The sequence below is a fragment of the Martes martes genome (assembly GCF_963455335.1).
Source record: "Martes martes genome assembly, chromosome: X".
In the NCBI taxonomy this organism is placed as follows: domain Eukaryota; kingdom Metazoa; phylum Chordata; class Mammalia; order Carnivora; family Mustelidae; genus Martes; species Martes martes.
Window position 1 is genome coordinate 55,614,072 of NC_137897.1, and position 22,871 is coordinate 55,636,942.

The 22,871-nt window shown below is 36.8% G+C and overlaps 1 protein-coding gene across 1 annotated transcript in view; it reads right to left on the reverse strand.

Annotated features, from left to right (window-relative positions):
- The window catches only part of TEX11 (testis expressed 11), a gene marked incomplete at its 5' end in the record, with an annotated part of 270,791 nt that overhangs the window by 229,741 nt on the left and 18,179 nt on the right, over positions 1-22,871 (reverse strand). The window contains 2 exons of the mRNA XM_080795516.1: positions 13,229-13,314; positions 20,484-20,564. Coding sequence (XP_080651642.1) covers positions 13,229-13,314; positions 20,484-20,564 — 167 coding nt within the window. The remainder of the gene's footprint in view (positions 1-13,228; positions 13,315-20,483; positions 20,565-22,871) is intronic.

Consider the following 22,871-nt stretch of genomic DNA (forward strand, 5'->3'; position numbering starts at 1 on the left):
TTTAGGGAAAAAAGAGATGAGGAAGCAGAACACAGAGGATTTTTAGCCCAGTGAAACTATTCTGTATGACATTAAAGCGCTATAATGGTAGATATGTCATTATACATTTGTCTAAATGTGTAGAATATACAACAGCAAGAGTGAATACTGAGGTAAACTACAGAGTTGGCAGATTACGATGTGTCAATATAAGTTCATCCTTAGTAAAAAATGTACCATTCTAGTGAGTAATGTAATTAGTGGGGAGGCTATGAATGTGCAGAATCAGGGGGTATGTGGAAAATCTCTGTACCTTCCTCTCAATTGTGTTGTAAACCGAAAACTGCTCTAAAAAACATGTCTGTTTTAAAAAACCAAACACACTCAGGGACGCCTGGGTGGCTCAGTTGGTTAAGCGGCTGCCTTCGGCTCAGGTCATGATCCCAGCGTCCTGGGATCAAGTCCCACATCGGGCTCCTTGCTCTGCAGGGAGCCTGCTTCCCCCTCTGCCACTCTGCCTGTGCTCTTTCTCTCTCTCTCTCATCTGACAAATAAATAAATAAAATCTCTAAAAAACAAAAAAACACTCATATTTGGGCAGTCTGAGAGACTGTGCATATGCCCAAGGCTGCCCTCTCAGGCACTGATCAGAGAGAGAACCTACTAGCTACTGGCCCCTGGCTGAACGCAGGGTTAAAATAATAAATTCACCAAACTGTGAAAACAGCCTCTAAGACAAATACCCATCCAACAGGAAAGGGTGAATATCTAAATAGCTAAGTGACCTTAAACACAACCCTTGACCAACAAGTGGCTTATGTGGATGCAAGGTGAAGCCTAGAAAACCATAAAAAGACAAAACAAGGGGAAAAACCCTAAGCAGAAACACAGGAGGTCACACACTGTGAGAAAAATAAACTTCACAGAATTAGTCCAGTCAAATAACCAAATAAATAAATGACCAAACTAAAAGAATAGTTAAGTTCCATAAAGGTGAGAAACTGGTATCTAGACCTGCTGCAAGATATTATCCAAAATGTCTAGTTGTCAACAAAATATTTTAACACATGCAATAAGAAAGTAAAGTGTGACTTATAAAGAATAAAAGGAAGGCAACAGAAACTGCCTCTGAGAGGTCCCAGTTGTTGCAGTTGGTAGAAAAATACTTCAAAAGCAGCTATCAAATATGTTTAAATAACTAAAGGAAACGATATTTAAAGAATTAAAGGAAGGTCTGATAACAATGATGCAAATAGAGCGTAAGAGTATAAGAATTAAATCATAGAAGTTACAAAAAAGAATCAAGTGAAAATTCTGAAGTTGAAAAGTACAATCACTGAGGTTACAAATTCACTAGAGAGGCTCAATAGTAGATCTGAGCAGGCAAAAAAAGAATATAGAAACTTGGAGATAGATTGATAGCAATTATACAAATCTGAGAAATGGGGAAAAAAAAGAGTGGAAAAAAGAACAGAGCTTCAAAGACGTGTCAGACATCATTCAGCACAACAACATATGCATGAGAGTACCAGAAGGAGAGAAGCAAGAGAAAGAAATAGAAAATATATTCAAAGAAATAATAGTTGAAAACTTCCCAAATTTGAGGGAAAACAATAATCTACACATCCAAGAAGCTTAATGGGCTCCAAGTAGGATCACACATACATGTACACACAAATCCATACCCAGACACATCATGCTCCAATTACTGCAAGTCAAAGATAAACAGAAAATCTTGAAAGCAGTTAAAGAAAAAAGATTCATCATTTCAAAGGAAACAAGATTAACAGCTAACTCTTCATCACATGATAATGGGTGCCAGAAAGCAGGGATGACGTATTTAAAGTGCTTAAAGAGAAAAAAACTGTCAACTAAGAATCCTGTATCTAGAGAAACTTATTTTTCAAAAGAAGACTAACTAAATACATTCCCAGATAAACAAAAACTGAGAAAATTTCTTGCTGATCTGCCTTACAAGAAATACGAAAGAACATTCTTCTGGCTGAAAGCAAATGACACTAGATATTAATGTGAATTCATATGGAAAAAGTGTTAGTAATTATTTAGATAATTATAAAAGACAATATGATTATATATTTCTTCTCATTTCCTTATTTAAAAAGCAACTATATAAATATCTATAAAATTTAGTTGTTGGGACATTGTATATGTAATATATTTTTACTATGATAACACAAAGAAGTAGGTGGAAATAAAGTTATAGAGAAAGGAAATAACATCAAATGGTAACTTAAATCTACAGAATAAATGAACTATGCTCTTTTTTCTCTAGCCTTCTTTAAAATATATAAGATTATATAAAGCAGTAATTATAACCATGTATTATTGAGTTTTTAAACATATGTAGACATAACATATAATTATAATAGCAAAAAAAGAGAAAAGGGAATAGTTATATAGAAGTAAAACTTCTCTCAGTAGAAAGTTAATATAAATCTGAAGTAACTTCTAAAAAATGAAGATGTATTTTTTTTAAAGATTTTATTTATTTATTTGACAGACAGAGATCACAAGTAGGCAGAGAGGCAGGCAGAGAGAGAAGAGGAAGCAGGCAGAGCCCCAAAGATGTATATTGTTAAGATCTAGAACAACCATAAGGAAAATAACACAAAGAATATGTGATTTTAAAAACTGTTAAACAGGGGTGCCTGGGTGGCTCAGTGGGTTAAGCCTCAGCCTTCGGCTCAGGTCATGATCCCAGAGTCCTGGGATGGAGCCCTGCATCGGGCTCCCTGCTCAGCGGGAGACCTGATTCTCCCTCTCTCCCTCCCCCTGCTTGTATTCCCTCTCTCGATGTCCCTCTCTCTGACAAATAAATAAAATCTTTTAAAAAATAGTTAAAATGGTAGTAAACCTTATGTTCTGTATATTTTACCACAATAAAATAAATTATTGGTAAAAAAAAAAAATGAAGTTCTCATACATGTTGCAACATGGATGATCCTTGAAAATACTCTCCTGAGTGAAATAAGCCAGACACAAAAGGACAAATATTATATGATTCCACTTACATGAAATATCTAATCTAATCTAATACCTGTTCAAACAGGTATTAAAGAGATTAGAGATTATCAGGGACTGGGGAAGGGGGAAGGAGAAATAGGGAGTTAGCGTTCAAAAGTTACAGAATTTTGGGAGGAAGGAAGGAAGGATGAGGAGGCTGGGTGATGGACATTGGGGAGTGTATGTGTTATGATGAGAAAAAAAAGTTTAAAATAATTAATTATTTAATTTTATGAAAAAGTTACAGAGGGGCGCCTGGGTATCTCAGTCGGTTAAGCGCCTGCCTTCAGCTCAGGTCATGATCTCAGGGTCCTGGGATCAAGCCCCGCATTGGGCTCTCTGCTCAGCAGGGAGCCTGCTTCCTCCTCTCTCTGCCTACCTCTCTGCCTACTTGTGATCTCTCTGTGTCAAATAAATAAATAAAATCTTTAAAAAGTAAAAAGAAAAAGTTACGGAATTTCTATTTGAGATGATGAAAAACGTTTTTGAAATTGATCGTAATGATGGTTGAACACTGGGAATGTAATTAATCTCCCTGAATCAAACATTTAAAATAATTTAAAAAGTAAATTTTATGTTGTATATATTCATCACCACAACAAAAAATACATTTACTAATTTTCAAAAGATATTCACTTAGATAAAAGAAAGGAGGAGGAAAAGAAAGAATAGGTAGTCATGAGACATGACATGACAAAAAGCAAAACGTCAGATATAAATCCAACAGTATCAACATTAAAAGGCTGAATGGATTTAACAATAAAATCAAACATCAGAGATTTTCAGACTGGATTATTTAAAAAGATCCAGCTAGATGCTGTTGACATGAAACACATTTTATTTTTTTTAAATATTTACTTATTTGAGAGAGAAAGCTCACATGCGGGGGTGGAGGGCAGAGCTGGAGGGAGAGAGAAATTACGCAGACTGTGCACGGAGCATGGAGCCCGAGGCAGGGCGCAATCTCACAACCCTGAAATCATGACATGAGCTGACACCAAGAGTTGGATGCTTAACCAACTGCACCACCCAGGCGCCCTGAAAAAAACACACTTAAATTCAAACATACCAAAGAGGCTGAAAGTAAAGGATGGAAAAAGACATACCATGTAAATAGCAACCATAAGAACACTAGAGTAGCTACACTAATATCAGACAAAACAGACTTTTTTAAAAGATTTTTTTTTAAGATTTTTTAAAAATTTATTTGGCACAGACAGAAAGGGAGAGAGTAAGCACAGCAGTGGATGTGGGAGGCAGGGAAGAAGCAGACTTTCCACTGAGCAAGGAGCCCAATGCGGGGCTCAATCCCAGAATCCTGGGATCATGACCTGAGCCGAAGGCAGACACTTAACTGACTGAGCCACCCAGGTGCCCCCAAAATAGACTTAAAGATGAAAAAAGTTACTAAAGAGGGATATTTTAAAATGATAAAATAGCTAACCCATTAGTAAGATATAACAAAAACATATATAAAGCTAACAACACAGTCCCCAAAATACATCAACAAAAGTGAACAAAACTGAATGAAAAGATACATATGATGACAGCTGAGAATTTTAATACCCCACTTTCAATAACAGGCAGGACAAGGAGGCAGAGCATCAAAGAGGATACAGAAGACTTAAACAACACTACATACCCACTAACCTAACAGACATCTATATCATATTCCACCCAATAATAGTAGACTACACCCTCTTCTCAAGTACACATAGAACATTCTTCAGCACAGAACATATTAAAAAGCTTCAGTACATTTAACAGAAGTGAAATCATAGAAAGTATGTTCTCCACCGACATGAAATTAAATTAGAAATCAAGAAGTTATGGGTAAATTAAACAACACACTCCCAAATAACCAATGAGTCAAAAAATAAATCACAAGAGAAATTAGAAAATACCTTGAGCTGAGTGAACACGAAAATACAACATACCAAAATTTATGGGATAGAAAACAATGGTTAAGGGAAATTCTATACCTATAACAATATTAAAAGAGAAGTAAGATCTCAACCTTCCATGTTAGGAAAATGGAAAAGAAAGAGCAAACTAAGTCTAAAGCAAGCATGAATGGGAAAAGTCACAAAGATTACAGGGGGAATTAAATGAAATAACTGAAAAACAATAGAGAAAAGCCAATAAAACCAAAAGTTGATGCTTTGAAAAGACCCAACAAACTGACAAACCTTTAGCTAGACTGGCCAAGAAAAGAAGAAAGAAGACTCATATTAGTCAAAATCAGGAATCAAGGAGGGAACATCATTACTGACCTTTGGAGAAAGACTATTCCCTAAAAGACTGGAGATACAGGATCCCAACTAGGTGCCATTGTATAAACCTCTCTAAATGTTCTTTTCCCTATCTATACAAGATGAAATTGATCTATGCAAGTCACTTTCAAACTGTAAGCAAGAAAATCACTTTTTTCAAACAAAATCTTCCACAGACATACTACTTAACAAAATTAATGCCTAACTTCTCCAAATCAAGATGGGTATGTTAGAAGAATTGTGGCTACATCTCCTCCTTCTCTTAATGGAGATTCTGAAAAGCTATTCTAACAGAACCAGAGAGCACCAGAGAACACAGTTCCTAAATTACTGAACTTGATCTTAAAGAATCTTAAAGCTCTAAGTGTTAGCTTTAGTAAATTATCTTCTTGTTAAAACTGTAGTCACACAATTCATTCTACTCCCACAAGATGGTGCTAATACATTCCATTCACCATTAAAATAGGTCTTGCATGACAAGAATGAACTAGAGGGTAGTATGCGGAGCGAAGTAAGTCAATCAGAGAAAGACAAATATCGTATGATCTCCCTAATACGAGGAATTTGAGAGGCAGAGTGGGGGGTCTGGGGAGTAAGGAAGGAAAAAAATGAAACAAGATGGGATTGGGAGGGAGACAAACCATAAGAGACTCTTAGTCTCATAAAACAAACTGAGGGTTGCTGGGGGGTTCGGGAGTAGGGAGAGGGTGGTTGGGTTATGGACACTGTGGAGGGTATGTGATATGGTGAGTGCTGTGAAGTGTGTAAGCCTGACGATTCACAGACCTGTACCCCTGGGGCAAATAATACATTATATGTTAATAAAATAATTTTTTAAAAAGGTCTTGCATATTATTTTTATAGTTAATTTATCAGAGTCTATGATTATATAATACCCTTAATTTTCAAAGTCCTATTATTTTCCCTATGGCATCTTTATTACAAGCCTGTGACACAGATAATATTGTACCCACTTTTCAGACAGATATTGCAGCACGTTATTAGGTGAGTGACCCAAGGTCACACAATTGATTAGTTAACAGATTTTCTATTGCTAGCTCTGTGATCATTCCTTAGATCACACTGCCTGTCTATAAATAACATTGTCAGATTCTCAAGGTCTTAGGATGAGAACAAGGGGAAAATAAAAGGTGAGCATTAAGTACCATTCAAACTGATGAAAATTTCCCCTGGGCTCATATAGTGAATCATTACTATTTGTGCATAATACACATTTATATTTCCTTTGTTATTTCCTTATTAGAAGACCTCTGGTGGGGGCACATAGCTGGCTCAATCAGTAGAGCATGCAACTCCTGATCTCACAGTTATAAGTTCCAGCCCCACCTGTGTAAGGATTACTTTAAAAAGTAGAATCTTCTCAAAAAAAAAAAAAAAGACCTCTGGTGATATATATTCCTATACAACCATAGTAAAGGCTAAGCATTGATAAATAAAAATACCTCATAAATACTGTCCCTATTGTAAACATAATAGCTATCTTTAAACCCAACATGGTTGGGTTTGATCTGGTTCAAAATCTGGTTCACTAACTCTAAGTGCTATGAATTTAGAAAACAGTGGTATGATTTTTGCTGAATTCTTTTTTGATTCAATGAGAGATACAAGAAGTTTTACAGAAACAGGAAAGAGACACATTTCACTTGAGGATACTACGTGCAGGGTAAAAACTATTCCTAACTCACATTAGCTAGCAACGGAGACGGGTTTTAGATTAACATCAGAGGAATTAAAAGTAGTATTAGAAAAGGAAATCAGGGGCGCCTGGGTGGCTCAGTGGGTTAAAGCCTCTGCCCTCGGCTCGGGTCATGATCCCAGGGTTCTGGGATCGAGTCCCGCATCGGGCTCTCTGCTCTGCAGGGAGCCTGCTTCCCCTTCTCTCTCTCTGCCTGCCTCTCTGCCTACTTGTGATCTCTGTCTGTCAAATAAATAAATAAAAAAAAAAGTTAAAAAAAAAAAGAAAAGGAAATCAGGGGCGCCTGGGTGGCTCAGTGGGTTAAGCTGCTGCCTTCGGCTCGGGTCATGATCTCAGGGTCCTGGGATCGAGTCCCGCGTCGGGCTCTCTGCTCATCGGGGAGCCTGCTTCCCTCTCTCCCTCTCTCTCTGCCTGCCTCTCTGTCTACTGTGATCTCTCTCTGTCAAATAAATAAATAAGTAAATAAATAAATAAACCTTTAAAAAAAAAAAAGAAAAGGAACTCAAAAATTACTCCTGCTCTAACATACAGTCTACCCAATTATTAATTCACATCCAAAAAATCTAGCAACACTAAGTTTAGGTTGTAAAGTTTTTTTAAAGAAAATATAAACTGTAATTATGGTCTCAGAAGGATGCTGAAGAAATCATGCTTTCTTTGGATTCCGAAGAGGAAAAGGCAGTACAGAGCTCTCACACAAGGAGTTGAGAAATATTCTCAATTTAACCTACAAAGAACTCTTCAGGAATCTATAAGCAGTCTCTGACCTACAAAGAAGTAGGTCATTTATATTTCATTTATTAAGATCAATTAGATTATTTTTTATAGAACACCTTCAGGGTTTTATTCAACTCTCCATGATTTTGTCCAATTCAAGTCTTCTGTCGTTTTCCCAATTTATCTCACTGTCTCTAACAAGAGATCACCAGTTAGGAATTGTCCTATGTATATAGTCTTTGTCTTTGTTTCATTCCATTAATTTTCCTTATTTATGGTCCATTTTGTTAAAACTCCTCAATTCCTTAAATCCTCCAAATGCATTTCAATGATTTTCATGTCTTCCTTGTCATTTAACATATTAAAAGACCTTTTAAAAACTGTTTGTGAAAAAAATAAAAAAGAACATAAAGTAAAATGTTAATAATGAGCATTTATGAATGTAGGATTACAAATGACTTTTACTTACCACATTATATCTTTTTGTAACATTAAAATTTTTATAATTGGGGCGCCTGGGTGGCTCAGTGGGTTAAAGCCTCTGCTTTCCATTCAGGTCATGATCCCAGGGTCCTGGGATCGAGCCCCACATTGGGCTCTCTGCTCAGCAGGAAGCCTGCTTTCTGTCCTCTCTCTCTGCCTGCCTCTCTGCCTACTTGTGATCTCTGTCAAATAAATAAATAAAATCTTTAAAAAAATTTTTTATACATCATCTTTTTTTTAATAAAGATTTTATTTATTTATTTGACAGACAGAAGGCAGAGGCTTTAACCCACTGAGCCACCCAGGCACCCGATACATACATCATCTTTTATCAGCAGAGGAATTTTAAAACATTTTTACTGTATCCACTTTTGCTATATTCCTTTCATTTTAACTGTTCTCCCCTGAATTTAATTTGCCACAATTACAAAATAGGTCTTCTTACACCAAAGGGAAAAAAAGTTAGCCTCTCAAGTGTGTACCAGTCAGTAGCTCCAAGTAACACAACTGAATGAATTAGAACTACTAGAAATGAAAGAAAAATCATCCATGATTAAGAATATGACTAAGGTTTTGCATTTAAGGCATTTTACTCCCAGGGAGAAGAAAATCTGCAAAATCTCTGCAGTAAATCAATGTAACCCCAAAGCCTTTTGAGTTAGAATTATTTGTATTTGTTTGGCTTACAGGGCTTCTTTTAGAATACTAATTAGTCACAGTGCGATTTCTGTACACCTTTTATAAAAAGCCAAATTCGGCATCATGTATATCCAAATTATTAGGACTTTAAAAGATAAAGAGTAAATTTAAATGCTACTAAAGTAACTGAGATCCCCTAGACTGTGGAAGAAAGTAAGTTCTGTATCAATAATCTCTTCCCATCTACTTATGCTTGTCTTCTGCTAAGAGCAGACAGAGGAGCTCAACATAGCAAGAATTTAAAAAGGGGAGGAGCAGCAGAGAACAAAATTGTGGGGTTTTTTTAAAGTTTATTTTCTATTAATCTCTACACCCAACACAGGGGTTGAACCCATGACCCCAAGATCAAGAGCCACACGCTCTTCTAACTGAGCCAGCCAGGTGCCCCCCAAAATGCATTTTATTAAACAAAAAACTTCTTAAATATATATCCAAAACTAGCATTCTGATATCAAAGGTCTGAAATTTTGTATTTAACAAGCTAAAGGAGTAAAGTAAAGTAAGCTAAAGGAGTCCCAATTTCATTCATTATTACAGCAGCCTTCTCTTAATCCATGGCATCTCTAACAAGGGGACGTGATCAAACTAGTGTGGTAGAAAAAAGCAAGGAGAACAGCAGCTGTTCATGTTCATGAACTTTTCTAGCAAAAGAAAAGGCAGGGGGAGACAAAACTAAGAGAGGTCCTGAACTGAGACAGATCTGCTAACAAGAACTGAGGGACAGAAAAGAGCTTCATAAACAATACCCACCACCACCCTTTTATGTTCTAGGCTTATTTCAACAAAATTCTAATATACTGGGACGCCTGGGTGGCTCAGTTGGTTAAGCGGCTGCCTTCAGCTCAGGTCATGATCCCAGCGTCCTGGGATTGAGTCCCACATCGGGCTCCTTGCTCCTCGGGGAGCCTGCTTCTCCCTCTGCCACTCTGTCTGCCTGTGCTCGCTCGCTCTCTCTCTCTCTGACAAATAAATAAATAAAATCTTTTTAAAAAATTCTAATATACTATAGCAATTTTTGTATGTTATCATTTGTGTAAAACTGAAGTTTTTTCCCTTTAGACTGAATGGGTACTTTACAAAATGCATATAACCTCTGCCTTAAGATATTCACAGTTTACAAAAGACTTCAGCCTGTAGAAAGTACTCTCTCCATTGCCTCTTTCTGGTATAAAAGTTACAGAGAAGGGTGTTTAATTAGCAGCTATTTATTCCTACTGTATCACCAACTGCTCCCAATAGTCTTTATAACACATGGATAATTAAAGCACAAAGAAAAATTGTTCTAAAGATAAGCAGTATATGACAGAAAACGTGGGCATTTGTCTTTATAATATAGTTACCTGTTAAGTCAACAAATAATCCACACTTGATTTCATTGTGTTAAATTTTAGAGTCAACTAGTGGACTTGCCACATTAGTGTTCATTTAGAGTAAAGAGCAAACATATCACCTAGAGATAGCAGCAATAGCTACCATTTACTGAGCAGGTTCTGTTTCCTACGTAAGTTATTGAACACTCTACAACACACGCATCACATATTTAAGCTGTACAATAATTCTAAAAAGTAGGTATCACAATATTACCAATATGACACTGATATCATAGATGACTCAAATTTTGACTGAATGGATCTAATACTAGAAAAACTATCCATTGTGCTAAAATTCCTAATGTTAATAACACTGATAATTACTTTTGCCTCTTTTAAAACAATAAAATGCAATTTTTTAAAAAAGATTTTATGCACTTGGGGCACCTGGGTGGCTCAGTGGGTTGAAGCCTCTGCCTTCGGCTCAGGTCGTGATCCCAGGGTCCTGGGATCAAGCCCCGCATCAGGCTCTCTGCCCGGCAGAGGGCCTGCTTCCTTTCCTCTCTCTCTCTCTGTCTGCCTCTCTGCCTACTTGTGATCTCTGTCTGTCAAATAAATAAATAAAATCTTTAAAAAAAAGATTTTATGCACTTATTTGACAGAGAGAGACACAGCAAGGGAGGGAACATAAGCAAAGGGAGTGGAAAAGGGAGAAGCAGCCTCCCCACCGATGTAGGGCTCGATCCCAGGACCCTGGGATCATGACCAGAACCGAAGACAGATGCCCAACTGACTGAGCCACCCAGGTGCCCCTATAATACAGATTTTGACCAAAGTCTGTAGGTCAAATGATATTCCTAAAAATATAGCCACTAAATATACAGGAAAAGTCTAATATACCTAACTGATGATATGGATGTCATATACCCTGTCACCATCAAATTTTCCTTCTGGAAGGTTTTCTAAAAATGGTAATGCCAGATAAGAGGTCAACAACCCCTGGCATATGTGAAAATGACCTATACATATGCCACTTTAAGCCTCAGCCTATCCTTATGACCATTTCCTAGAGAACATTCCCTCCCCCCCTCACTCTTGGCATAAACTTCAAGCTCACCTCCACAGTTTTAAGCTTCCAGAAGCCATCCATGGCACCAGTATGTTTTGGGTTTTTCATTTTTGTTTTGTCTTCCTCATCACTGTCTTCTTGGCATACTAGTTGATAGGTTGATCCATAAATGTTGTTTTGTTGTTGTTTTAAAGATTTTATTTATTTATTTGACAGACAGATCACAAGTAGGCACAGAGGCAGGCAGAGAGAGAGAGAGGAAAGGAAGCAGGCCCTCTGCCGGGCAGAGAGCCCGATGCGGGGCTTGATCCCAGGACCCTGGGATCACGACCTGAGCCGAAGGCAGAGGCTTAACCCACTGAGCTACCCAGGCGCCCCAATGCCATAAACTTTGTACCCCCCAATACTGCCAAATCCTGTAACAAAACTCACTTATCATTCACTTTATAAAAAGGTTCATTTAAATGAAACCTGTTATAAAACCTGAGCTAAACTACTCAGCTCCTCTGATTATATTTGAAATAATTCAATTTATTAAAATGTGATTCTATAATAACTTCAGGTATATTCCATTTCTGTGAAACATTCTAAATTAAGTATAACTCATAACTGTATAAGCCTGTTCTGCTAGGCATAGTTCTTATATAGAGTTTGATCAATCTTTAGGCTCTAAAAAGTCTTTTACAGTGATGCCTGGGTGGCTCAGTCTGTTAGGTGTCTCCCTTCAGCTCATGTTATGATCCCAGGGTCCTGGGATTGAGTCCCACATTAGGCCCCTTTGTTCAGCAGGAAGCCTAGTTCTCCCTCTGCTGCTCCCTTTGCTTGTGCTCTCTCTCTGACAAATAAATATATAAAATCTTTTTTTAAAGTCTTTTACATAAAAGTCATTTGCATAAATATTTTATTAGAGATATATATACCTGTGATTACTATAATCTCCAAGACTATGTTTGTCTTTATTTCATTAGTGGCAAATGTAATTTTCACAACAGTTAAACTAACCTTGACAGTATCTTCAAATAACCAGAACTAACCCTATACACAGAATGGAAAAACATTCAGTGAATTGATTTGATATATTTTACTCCATAATCCCCTGATGTTCAAAGTACCTTATGTGACATCTCCAGAAAAATACATTTTTCACATAAATTCATTTAACTAGCAATTATTGAATGGTCTATGTGTCAGAACCTGTACTGTGCCTAAGTGCTCAGTGAAAGACAGGGTTCTTGCATCTAGTTGCTCCATTTTTACATTATTCCCTTGATATTTCCAGATTCAGTACAATAGTACAAATATTAGTATAATACTGTTCATACAGTAAGTGCTAAATATATACTTACTGATATTAAAATAGCAGAATTCATTTCATAGTAACAATTTTAGCTGATCCTGATCCTACTCTTCACCCACCCACCCATATATATATACTCTGGGGCTGGCAGACAGCAATATATAACAAAGCAAAAGAAAAATTCATATTCGTGATGGAGATATGAAGGAGGAATGAAAGAAGAACGTCTCATGTTACATTAAGGATAGAATACATTTTCTTATCAACTGGCAACATGTAAGAATAAACAACACACGTTAAAGGAATAAATAAATTTAGCATATTGGCTTTTGAAGTCAGACACTTTTTCTGTTTTTTGGTTTTTGTTTTTTAAAGATTTTATTTATTTATTTGACAGACAGAGATTACAAGTAGTCAGAGAGGCAGGCAGGGAGAGAGAGGAGGAAGTAGGCTCCCCGCTAAGCAGAGAGCCCGATGTGGGGCTCGATTCCAGGACCCCGGGATCATGACCCGAGCCGAAGGCAGAGGCTTCAACCCACTGAGCCACCCAGGCGCCCCGTGAAGTCAGAGACTGTTTAAACTGACAAAGTACCACACAGTATTTACTGAACCGTATGATGATATTCCTAAATTCACATTCATTAATTCTGTTTATATTACCTAAGCCAGAAAGAACTTTCTTCATATTTACTCTGCTTGTGGGTTTCTACTCCAAAGTTGTAACACAGAATGTGAAGATATCCAGTCTGCAATATTAAAAAAGAAGAGTCAGATTCATGATTTTTTAACGTTAAAAAATCTATAACAGTTCAAGAGTCTTTAAGACATACTTTATTTTATACATCAAAATAACCCACTATTCTTTATTTAAACCTCCCAAATTATCTAAAGAGGAGCTATAAAATATTCAGTTTGGGTAAGAGTTATATTTGGAAAAGTAATACATTACTATTAGAACATGAAAAGTACTTTGTAACAGGAAATGGGAAACCTAACCATTGCCCAGCAAAAGGACAACCTCCTTTGTAGGTTTCCAGATCCAATAAGAGGCATTAGATCAGCGAGTACAGTCAAAGAAAAAAACCATAAAAGAGGATGTTTTTTCAAATCAAGACAACTTTAAAAAATTCCAAAGATCTGAAATGTGTCCAACATTTCATAGTCTAGTCATAGGACTTATTGAGAAATTGTTTAATAAACACTCTTTAACAAGAAAAATTTTCTTTACATAAATTACCACTAAAATAAAAATAGGAACGAATATGTGAATGGTGCCATAGGAAAATACTTTTTATGGATTATCGGCATCTCAGTCCCTGCATCATTGCCATATCTTATATAATTTTCCTAAGTCCAAATCCTGGGAAATGGCTTAAGAGAAAAAGTTTTAATTTCTAGTAACTTATCCAAATATCCCTCCAGAATCTGATTATACCCATATAATGGAATCCTTTATAAGTTTTACCTGAGTAAGACTACAGAAGCAGATCTTCAATTAAGAATCCAAGATCTGCGGCAAGTTATTCATAAGTAATGTGTAAAGACCTGTCTTCCTTCAAAAAAGTTTCCTTTTGAATTGCAGTACATTCAGAAGAAATTCAATATGCATGCCTGAGCACTTCAGACCTACTGTATATTTCAATCTAAAATAAAGAATAGTCTTGGTAATGTGGGTCTGGCAAGAATCCAGAAGTATCTGAATGCATTCTTGACATTTTGGCAGAAAAAGCTTAACTCATTACATGCCCCAGATCCCATAGGTTCACACAGGACCACACCAATTATACAGCTATACTGGAATAATGCAGCTCACATCCACTTGCTGCAGAGAGGCCTGTAACTAACTTGCACGGAAGAAAATGGAAATAAAACTTTCGACGAACATCTAATGTATATTAGTCTTTATTCAGTTTCCCCAGGATTTTTCTTTGCCCTCAAAAAATGTTCAAGTGTACTTACATTAAATGCTACTTCCTAGGAGAAAAAAAGAATACAAAAATAATAACAAACTTACAACAACAAAGCTATAAAATACTAAAATATATTTTAAGAGAACCACAGTGTATTTTCAATGTAATGACAAAAATAAAATCTTTTAACTACCAATACTGCTTTATGCACGCAATCATTATACATTCAATAATAAATATTTACTATGCATCTCCTATCTATCAGGCGCTATTTCAGTCATTACAGATAAATCAGTGAACAAAACAGAGAAAAATCCCTGCCCTCATAACACATTTCTAACAGGGTATGAAGAACTAAGATTCATAAAAATATCCCTAAAAATATCTTCACAGGACATCTGGGTTGTACAGTCAGTTAAGTGTCTGCCTTCAGCTCAGGCCCAGAGTTGGGCTCCCTGCTCAGTGGGGAGCCTGTTTCTCCATCTTCCTCTGTCCCTCCCCCCAACCTGTACACTCTCTCTCGATCTCTCTCTCCCTCATTCTCTCTCACTTGATCTAAAAGAAGTAAAATCTTAACAAAAACAAAAAATAAAAAATAAAAATATCTTCCCAGCCTTCCATGGAGTGCTAACCTCTCATTTTGCAAGCAATACACAATGGCAAAAACCAATACAAAGAAGGTAGGCCTGTAAGTCTGCTGTTATAGTGGTCACACAGAAAGGGACTTATGGAAGTTCCAAAACCCACCAGATATCTAGAACCTCCATCTACTGCTACATCTACCAGCCCAGAAAGACAGCTCCAACTGAATACTCACTTTACAATGCCAACATGAGAGTATATGGACGATTTTTAAAACTCAAATATTGCTGCTAATAATAAGTTTCATCACTAAGTTTCAAGTTCAATCGGAGGCCTTGTATTTTTAATTAGCTAGATAAGGTCATCTTCTCTGCAAATTACTTTGTATATCAGGATTTTAAAACTCAGAAAAAACAAAGCATTGTTTCTCCAGTCCCAAGTCCTGAACTATTTTTCTTTCTGCTTTTGTCTCTTCTACACATTTATAGATCATATATTTTTACATTTTGTTCTATTTTAACAATGAATGGTAATTGCCTGGCTTTCTTCCTTAATGGCTTTAAGACATTTACCTTCCAGTCCCTCCCTGACTCAGCTTTCTTTAATCCTCGGATAGCTGAATAATAATCAACTACAGGTCATTAGTTATTTCTCTTGGTGCCCTAAGACACAATTTTCCATACGCTTTATTTCTCTGTCTCTGAACAGCATTCCCTTCTGCCTTCATGTTAACACCTTACAGTAATTCCTAATCCAGTTTTGGCATACAGAACGGATGTCTCAGAAAAAAGACCTGGTTTATTTAATTCATTAATTCCTTTTTAAGTAAATAATATTATGTTAGCTCTTCTCTAGCCTTTATCCGATCATTTCCTCTCATTATAAGATTTCCTGTCCTAGATTTTCAGGTCCCCTATCTAAAACTTAAGCCCATCAAGGGGCACCTGGGTGGCTCAGTCAGTTAAGCGGCTGCCTTCGGCTGGGGTCATGATCCCAGGGTCCTGGGATTGAGCCCTGCATCGGGGTCCCTGCTCAGCGGAGATCCTGCTTCTCCCTCTCCCTCTGCCAGCTGCTCTGCCTGCTTGTGCTATCTCTCTGCTAAATATATAAATAAAAATCTTAAAAAAATAAAAATAAAATAAAAAATAAAACTTAAGCCCATCAAAAACACACTAAATAATTTCACTGACCTTTAAAATAAAAACCATAAAAAATAAAATAAAATAAAAACATGAGTGTCCTAACAATATAGTTAAACACAAAAATTTAAATGGATCAAAATCCTGAATTTAAGAGCTAAAGCTGTAAAACTCTCAAAGGAACACCAAAATCTTCACGACCTTGGATTTGGCAAGTTTCTTAAATGACACCAAAAGCATAGGCAACAAAAGAAAAAATAGATAAACTGGACTTAATCAAAATTAAAGTGCATCAAAGGACACTATAAAGAGGGTGAAAATACAACCCTTAGAATGAGCAAAAATATTTGCAAATCATGTAAGGCTTTAATATCTAGACCATATAAAGAATTCTTAAAACTCAACAACCAAAAGACAACCCAATTTAAAAATATGCAAAGAAAAAAAAATAGGCAAAGGATGTTAATAGACACTTCTCTAAAGAAGATATACAAATGCCCAATAAGCACATGAAAAGACGTTCAATATCATTAGTTATTAAGGAAATGCAAATCAAAAGCATAATGAGAAACCCCTGCACACCGACTAGGATGGCTATAATAATTTTAAAATCTGGAAAATAAAGAGTTGGTGAGGATACGGAGAAATTAGAACCCTCATACACTGCTGGCAGAAATGTAAAATGGTGCAGATGCTATGGAAAACAGTCTGGTGGTTCTTCAAAGAGTTAAACACAGAATTACCATATGACCCAACAATTCCAATCCTAGATATTTATCTAAGAGAATTAAAAATAAGGGCTCAAGGGGCACCTGGTGGCTCAGTCAGTTAAGCATCTGACTTTTGATTTTGGTTCAGGTCATGATCTCAGGGTCAAGAGATCGAGCCCCACGTTAGGCTCGGTGCTCAGCAGGAGTCTGCTTCTCTCCCTTTCCCTCTGTCCTCCCCATGCTTGCTTGCTGTCCCTAAAATAAATAAATCTTTTAAAAAAAAGGTTCAAAAAAGTAATAAAAACAGGGATTCAAACAGCTATTTATACATCAATGTTCATAGAAGCATTATTTGCAATAGCCAAAAGGTGGAAATAACCCAAGTATCCAACAATTGCTGAATGGATAAATAAAATGTAGTATGTACATAAAATGAAATATGATTCAATCATAGCAAGGAATATAATCCTGCTACATGCTACAACACAGGTGAATCTTAAAAATATTAATGCTAAATGAAGTAAGCCAGACATAAAAGGATCAATATTGGGGCACCTGGGTGGCTCAGTGGGTTAAAGCCTCTGCCTTCAGCTCAGGTCATGATCCCAGGGTCCTGGGATTGAGCCCCGCGTAGGGCTCTCTGCTCTGCAGGAAGCCTGCTTTCTCCTCTCTCTCTGCGCCTTTCTATTTGGAGTGATGAAAAATTTTGGAAACTGATAGTGGTGATGGTTATACCAAACTGCAAATATAATTAAGGTCAATGAATTATATGCTTAAAAATGGTTAAAATGACAAATTTTATATTATATATATTTTCCCACAATAAAAACATTTTTATAGTAGAATGTCAACTAATAAATGTAGAAAGACAGAATTAGAAAAACAGCCAATTGTCAACCATCACAGTATGAATTTAGGCAAGAAATATCAATGGATGGTAAAAGTAGAATGTGAAATTGTACTTCATATAGTTTCAAGGTATCACCCCACAAAATACTTATGAATAACACAAGGAAAAAAATACATGTGTTTATAGCAAAGAAACCTGGAAAATACCATTTTATTCAAGAGATCAAAATGAGCACCACCAATAACAGACTAAATCAATCCTGTCTGCCACCCAATAGGAAGCCATGAGGAGAATACAGAACCACTTCTGTGATTTCCTGGTCTGAGTCATAATTTGTTCTAAACATGAGGAAGCTCTGAACAAACTTGAATTAAGGGTGGGGGAATTAGAAAGATGTTGCTTAAGGGTAGAAACTTACAAATGTAATGTAAGTAAGTTTTGGAGATCTAATGCACAATACAGTAATTACAGTAAACAACACTATTATAAATTTCAAAATTGCTAAGAGAGTAGATCTTAACTGTTCTCAACACACACACACACAAAAAAAAAACAATGATTATGTGACATAATAAAGGTGTTAGGTAACACTACTATAGCAATCATATTGCAATATATAAATGTATAAAACCAACACGCTGTATACTTCAAACTTACACAATATGTCAATCATATCTCAAAAAAAATTTTTTAATTAAAAAAACTAAGATGCACTCTAGAAAATAACTGGTCAGTAATCTTCAAAACTGCCAAAGTCATGAAAGTCAAAGAAGAGTGAGGAAGTATTCCAGACTGAAAGAGACTAGGTACACTGGAAATTGATTCCATTTTGTATAGAGGACAGTTTTGGGAAACTTGAATTTGGTCTCTGTGCAAAGGATAAAGGGAGTTCTTCGTACTATTCTTGTAACATTTTTTTAAGATTTTATTTATTTGTCAGAGACAGAGAGCAGAAGCACGGAGAGCTGCAGGCAGAACAGGCAGGGCAGGCAGAGGGAGAAGCAAGCTCCCTGCTGAGAAAGGAGCCTGACATGGGACTTGATCCCAGAACCCCGGGATCATGACCTGAGCCGAAGGCAGACACTTAACCGACTGAGCCACCCAGCCATCCCTCTTTTAATATTTTTTTAAATTTAAATTTTTTAAAAAATATGAATTTAAGGCAATAAATTACCTTAAAATTTTTTAACTTTTTAAAAATTTTAAGGAGTTTTTTATTTTTTTAGTAATCTCTATACCAAACATGGGGTTTGAACTCAGAACCTCAAGATCAAGAGTCACACACTCCACAGAATGAGCCAGCCAGGTGCCCCTGCTTTAAAAAATTTTTAAAGCCTGGGGGCACCTGGGTGGCTCAGTGGGTTGGGCCTCTGCCTTCGACTCAGGTCGTGATCCCGGGGTCCTGGGATCGAGTCCCGCGTCGGGCTCTCTGCTCAGCGGGGGGCCTGCTTCCTCCTCTCTCTCTGCCTGCCTCTCTGCCTACTTGTGATCTCTCTGTCAAATAAATAAATAATCTTTTTAAAAAATTCAAAAAAAATAAATAAATAAAAATTTTTAAAGCCTAGGGGCGCCTGACTGGCTCATACGGTTGGCTGTCTACCTGTCATGATCTCAGGGTCCTGGGATCAAGCCCCACTTTGGGGGGGTCCCTGCTCAGTGGGGAGTCTGCTTCTCCCTCTCCCCTCCACGCATGCTCTCTCTCTCTGTCTCTCAAATAAATAAATAAAATCTTTAAAAAATAAAAAAAAAGTTAAAAAAAATTTTTAAGCCTAGAAGAGAGGACGACTGGGTGTGCTTTCAGTTAAAAGCACAAAGTTAAGTGCCTTTAACTGAAGACAGTTAAACATCTGCCTTCAGCTCAGGTCATGATCCCAGGGTCCTGGGATCCAGTCCCACATCAAAGATTCCCTGCTCAGCAGCGAGTCTGCTTCTCTCTCTCACTCTCTCACTATGCCCCCTGCTCTCTCTCTCTCTCACTCTGTTTCTCCCTCTCAAATAAAATTTTTTTAAATTTTGTAATAAAATAAATAAAGCCTAGAAGAGTACCTAGCATATAATTAGAAATATATAACTATTTACTAAATTAAGTTCTACATTATAACACAGAATTTAGGGGAAAAATAAGACCAATCTCACAAGTAGGTATAATGCATGAAGACCTAGGAACATTCACCCTAACATCTAAATATATCTTTGTTATCAATTTCCTCTGTGATAACACAGAGTAAAGTTGACATAGGCAGTGAAGCAAGAAAGAAATAAAAGAAAAGGTAGTTAAGAAAAATCAAAAATTATCAACCCTGGAATTTTGATGAGAACCAGACTGGGAAGTAGGATTTATTTATCCTATCAATTCTCTCACACCCCCAATATAGAAAAACACGATGACAGTGATATGATTAACTGCTATTGACCTTGCCAGCAGAGATATAAACTCATTTTTTCCATTCTTTCATCACATAGCTTGAAATATGGAGGAAATGTTAGCAAAATGATTTGACAATAAAAAGGAAAGCAAAGAAATTTTAAGAAATACCCCTCTGCTTTTTTAAACACCCTTTCTAGTATAAGACAAAAAAAAATATTTCAAAGATCAGCTAAATGACTGGACCCGACCTTAAATATAATATCTGAAGAATTGCATGAAGTAGTCATGATTCCACCTAGAACTTGACATAATACATTTTCAAACTCTTGGAGAATAAGTGCAGATATTTCACTCACCATTTTAGGGAACCTCATCAGCATATCCTTACAGCGCAGTGCACATGTAGATGCTCTTTGAAAATCCCCTTGAGCACATGCCTGAGAAAGTGAAAAAAATATGTATCAATAATTGGTTAAAATGAAATAACAAGCTATTTGTCTATAAGTCAACTTAACATATTTTTAACTCGCATTAAAAAATCTTAATTTGGGGAGCCTGGGCGGCTCAGTCGTTAAGTGTCTGCCCTCAGTTCAGGTCATCCTAGAATTGAGCCCCGCATCCGGCTCCCTGCTCCACGAGAAGTCTGCTTCTCCCTCTCCCACTTCCCCTGCTTGTATTCCCTCTCTCGCTGTGTCTCTCTCTGTCAAAGAAATAAATACAATCTTCAAAAAAAATTAGAAGTCTTAATTTGTTTTGTAATCTTTTTAGCAACACTGGTTGGTCTAGCTAAACATAATAGCCAGCTCAAAATACAAAAAAAAAAAAAGGAAGAAGAATAATAATCTTGGGTAATACAAGAGTTGATAGTGATGGGAGTCATTAACTTTTTTCTGGAAATGGGAAAACTGGTGTACAATCTTGTGTTATTAAATTATGATATAATGATATATATAATATATAATGATATAATGACATATCATATATATGTAATATGATATATTATGATATAATGCTTCCCCAGCTTGATAGCTCTTGTATTTATCTCCACATCAGAGGGATTTTTAAATGTTAAATAGGAGTCTTTTGTCCTAAAACAGGCTCACAATAACTTCATAGTCTGAACTGCTGTGAATACCTGCTATGAAAGGCAGCTAAGAGCAATCCTATCTTGGAGCCAGAAGAGCTACTCTGACATTTATTATGTATTACCTTGAACCTTACACTCTCATGGTTTCAGTTTTCTCATCCATAAAATCAGGACAATGTACTGTATTATCTCTTAAGATTCCTGTCAGCTCTATCATTCTGACTGAACAACTTCAAATGAATGAAAACATCATTCACACAATACATAGGCACTTGTAGAAGAGGCCTGTTTCAGTCATTTAAAAATTTAGCTGACAAGGGCACCTGGGTGGCTCAGTGGGTTAAAGCCTCTGCCTTTGGCTCAGGTCATGATCCCAGGGTCCTGGGATCGAGCCCTCTGCTCAGCAGGGAGCCTGCTTCCTCCTCTCTCTCTGCCTGCCTCTCTGTCTACTTGTGATCTCTGTCAAATAAATAAATAAAATCTTTAAAAAAAAATTTAGCTGACAAGGCATATTAAAAAAAACATGGACATATACAAGACAATAATTTGATGAAGTACTTTGTAGGGGAAAGAAATTCCTGTATTTGCTGTGTTCTTTTCTCTTTCTTATAGGGTATCAAATATTCTTGTGCTTTGGTGCGACTGGGTGGCTCAGTGGGTTAAACCTCTGCCTTTGGCTCAGGTCATGGTCTCAGGGTCCTGGGATGGAGCCCCACATCATCGGGCTCTCTGCTCAGCAGGGAGCCTGCTTTCCCCTCTCTCTCTGCCTGCCTCTCTGCCTGTCTGTGATCTCACTCTATGTGTCAAGTAAATAAATAAAATCTTTTTAAAGTTTTTAAAAAATATATTCTTGTGCTTTGGGTACCAAAACAATTGAGCAGAGAGAAGTAAAGATGAAGAATGTTAAGATATCCAGCTTCTCTTTACTTTTCTCCTCTACCCACCTGCTGAATATTAAGCTTGACATCTTGCTGAGTAGAAACCCTCATCTAAGGCTTAAATGAATGCTAGATTGTGTTAAAGGGAAAAATAAATTGTGAACACAAGAGCCTTAATAAGCCAAATCTCAATTATCTACAGAGTTTACAAAATAATATTCACATTCACATTCACAAAGAGATGTTTGATGAATATACTTGCTGACTGATTCATTATTCAAGGTGGAGGAAATCATTGTAAAAGAGAAATGCTGGGCCGCCTGGCTGGTTAAAGCCTCTGCCTTCGGCTCTGGTCATGATCCCAGGGTCATGGGATGGAGCCCCACATCAGGCTCCCTGCTCAGCGGGAAGCCTACTTCCCCCCCCCACTTGCCTGCCTCTCTGCCTACTTGTGATCTCTGTCTGTCAAATAAGTAAATAAAATCTTAAAACAAAAAAGAGAGAGAAAAATGCTGAGTGACAAACCCTGTATCGGAGAATGCTTTCTGTTCTTAGAACATATAAAGCAATACAATGCTATAAAAAATCCATAACCTATCCATCACTAATCAGATTTTACCTTAGTGTAAATAGAATCTCTAATAATTCAAGCTAGTTGTGAATATTATTCATTTTATTGGACCACAAATCAGTATTTCAAACCCAAAAGAGAATTCGGGTACAAGAAGTCTTAAAGAGGCAGCATGATGTAATGCTCTAACAACCTTTGGTGAAGTGAG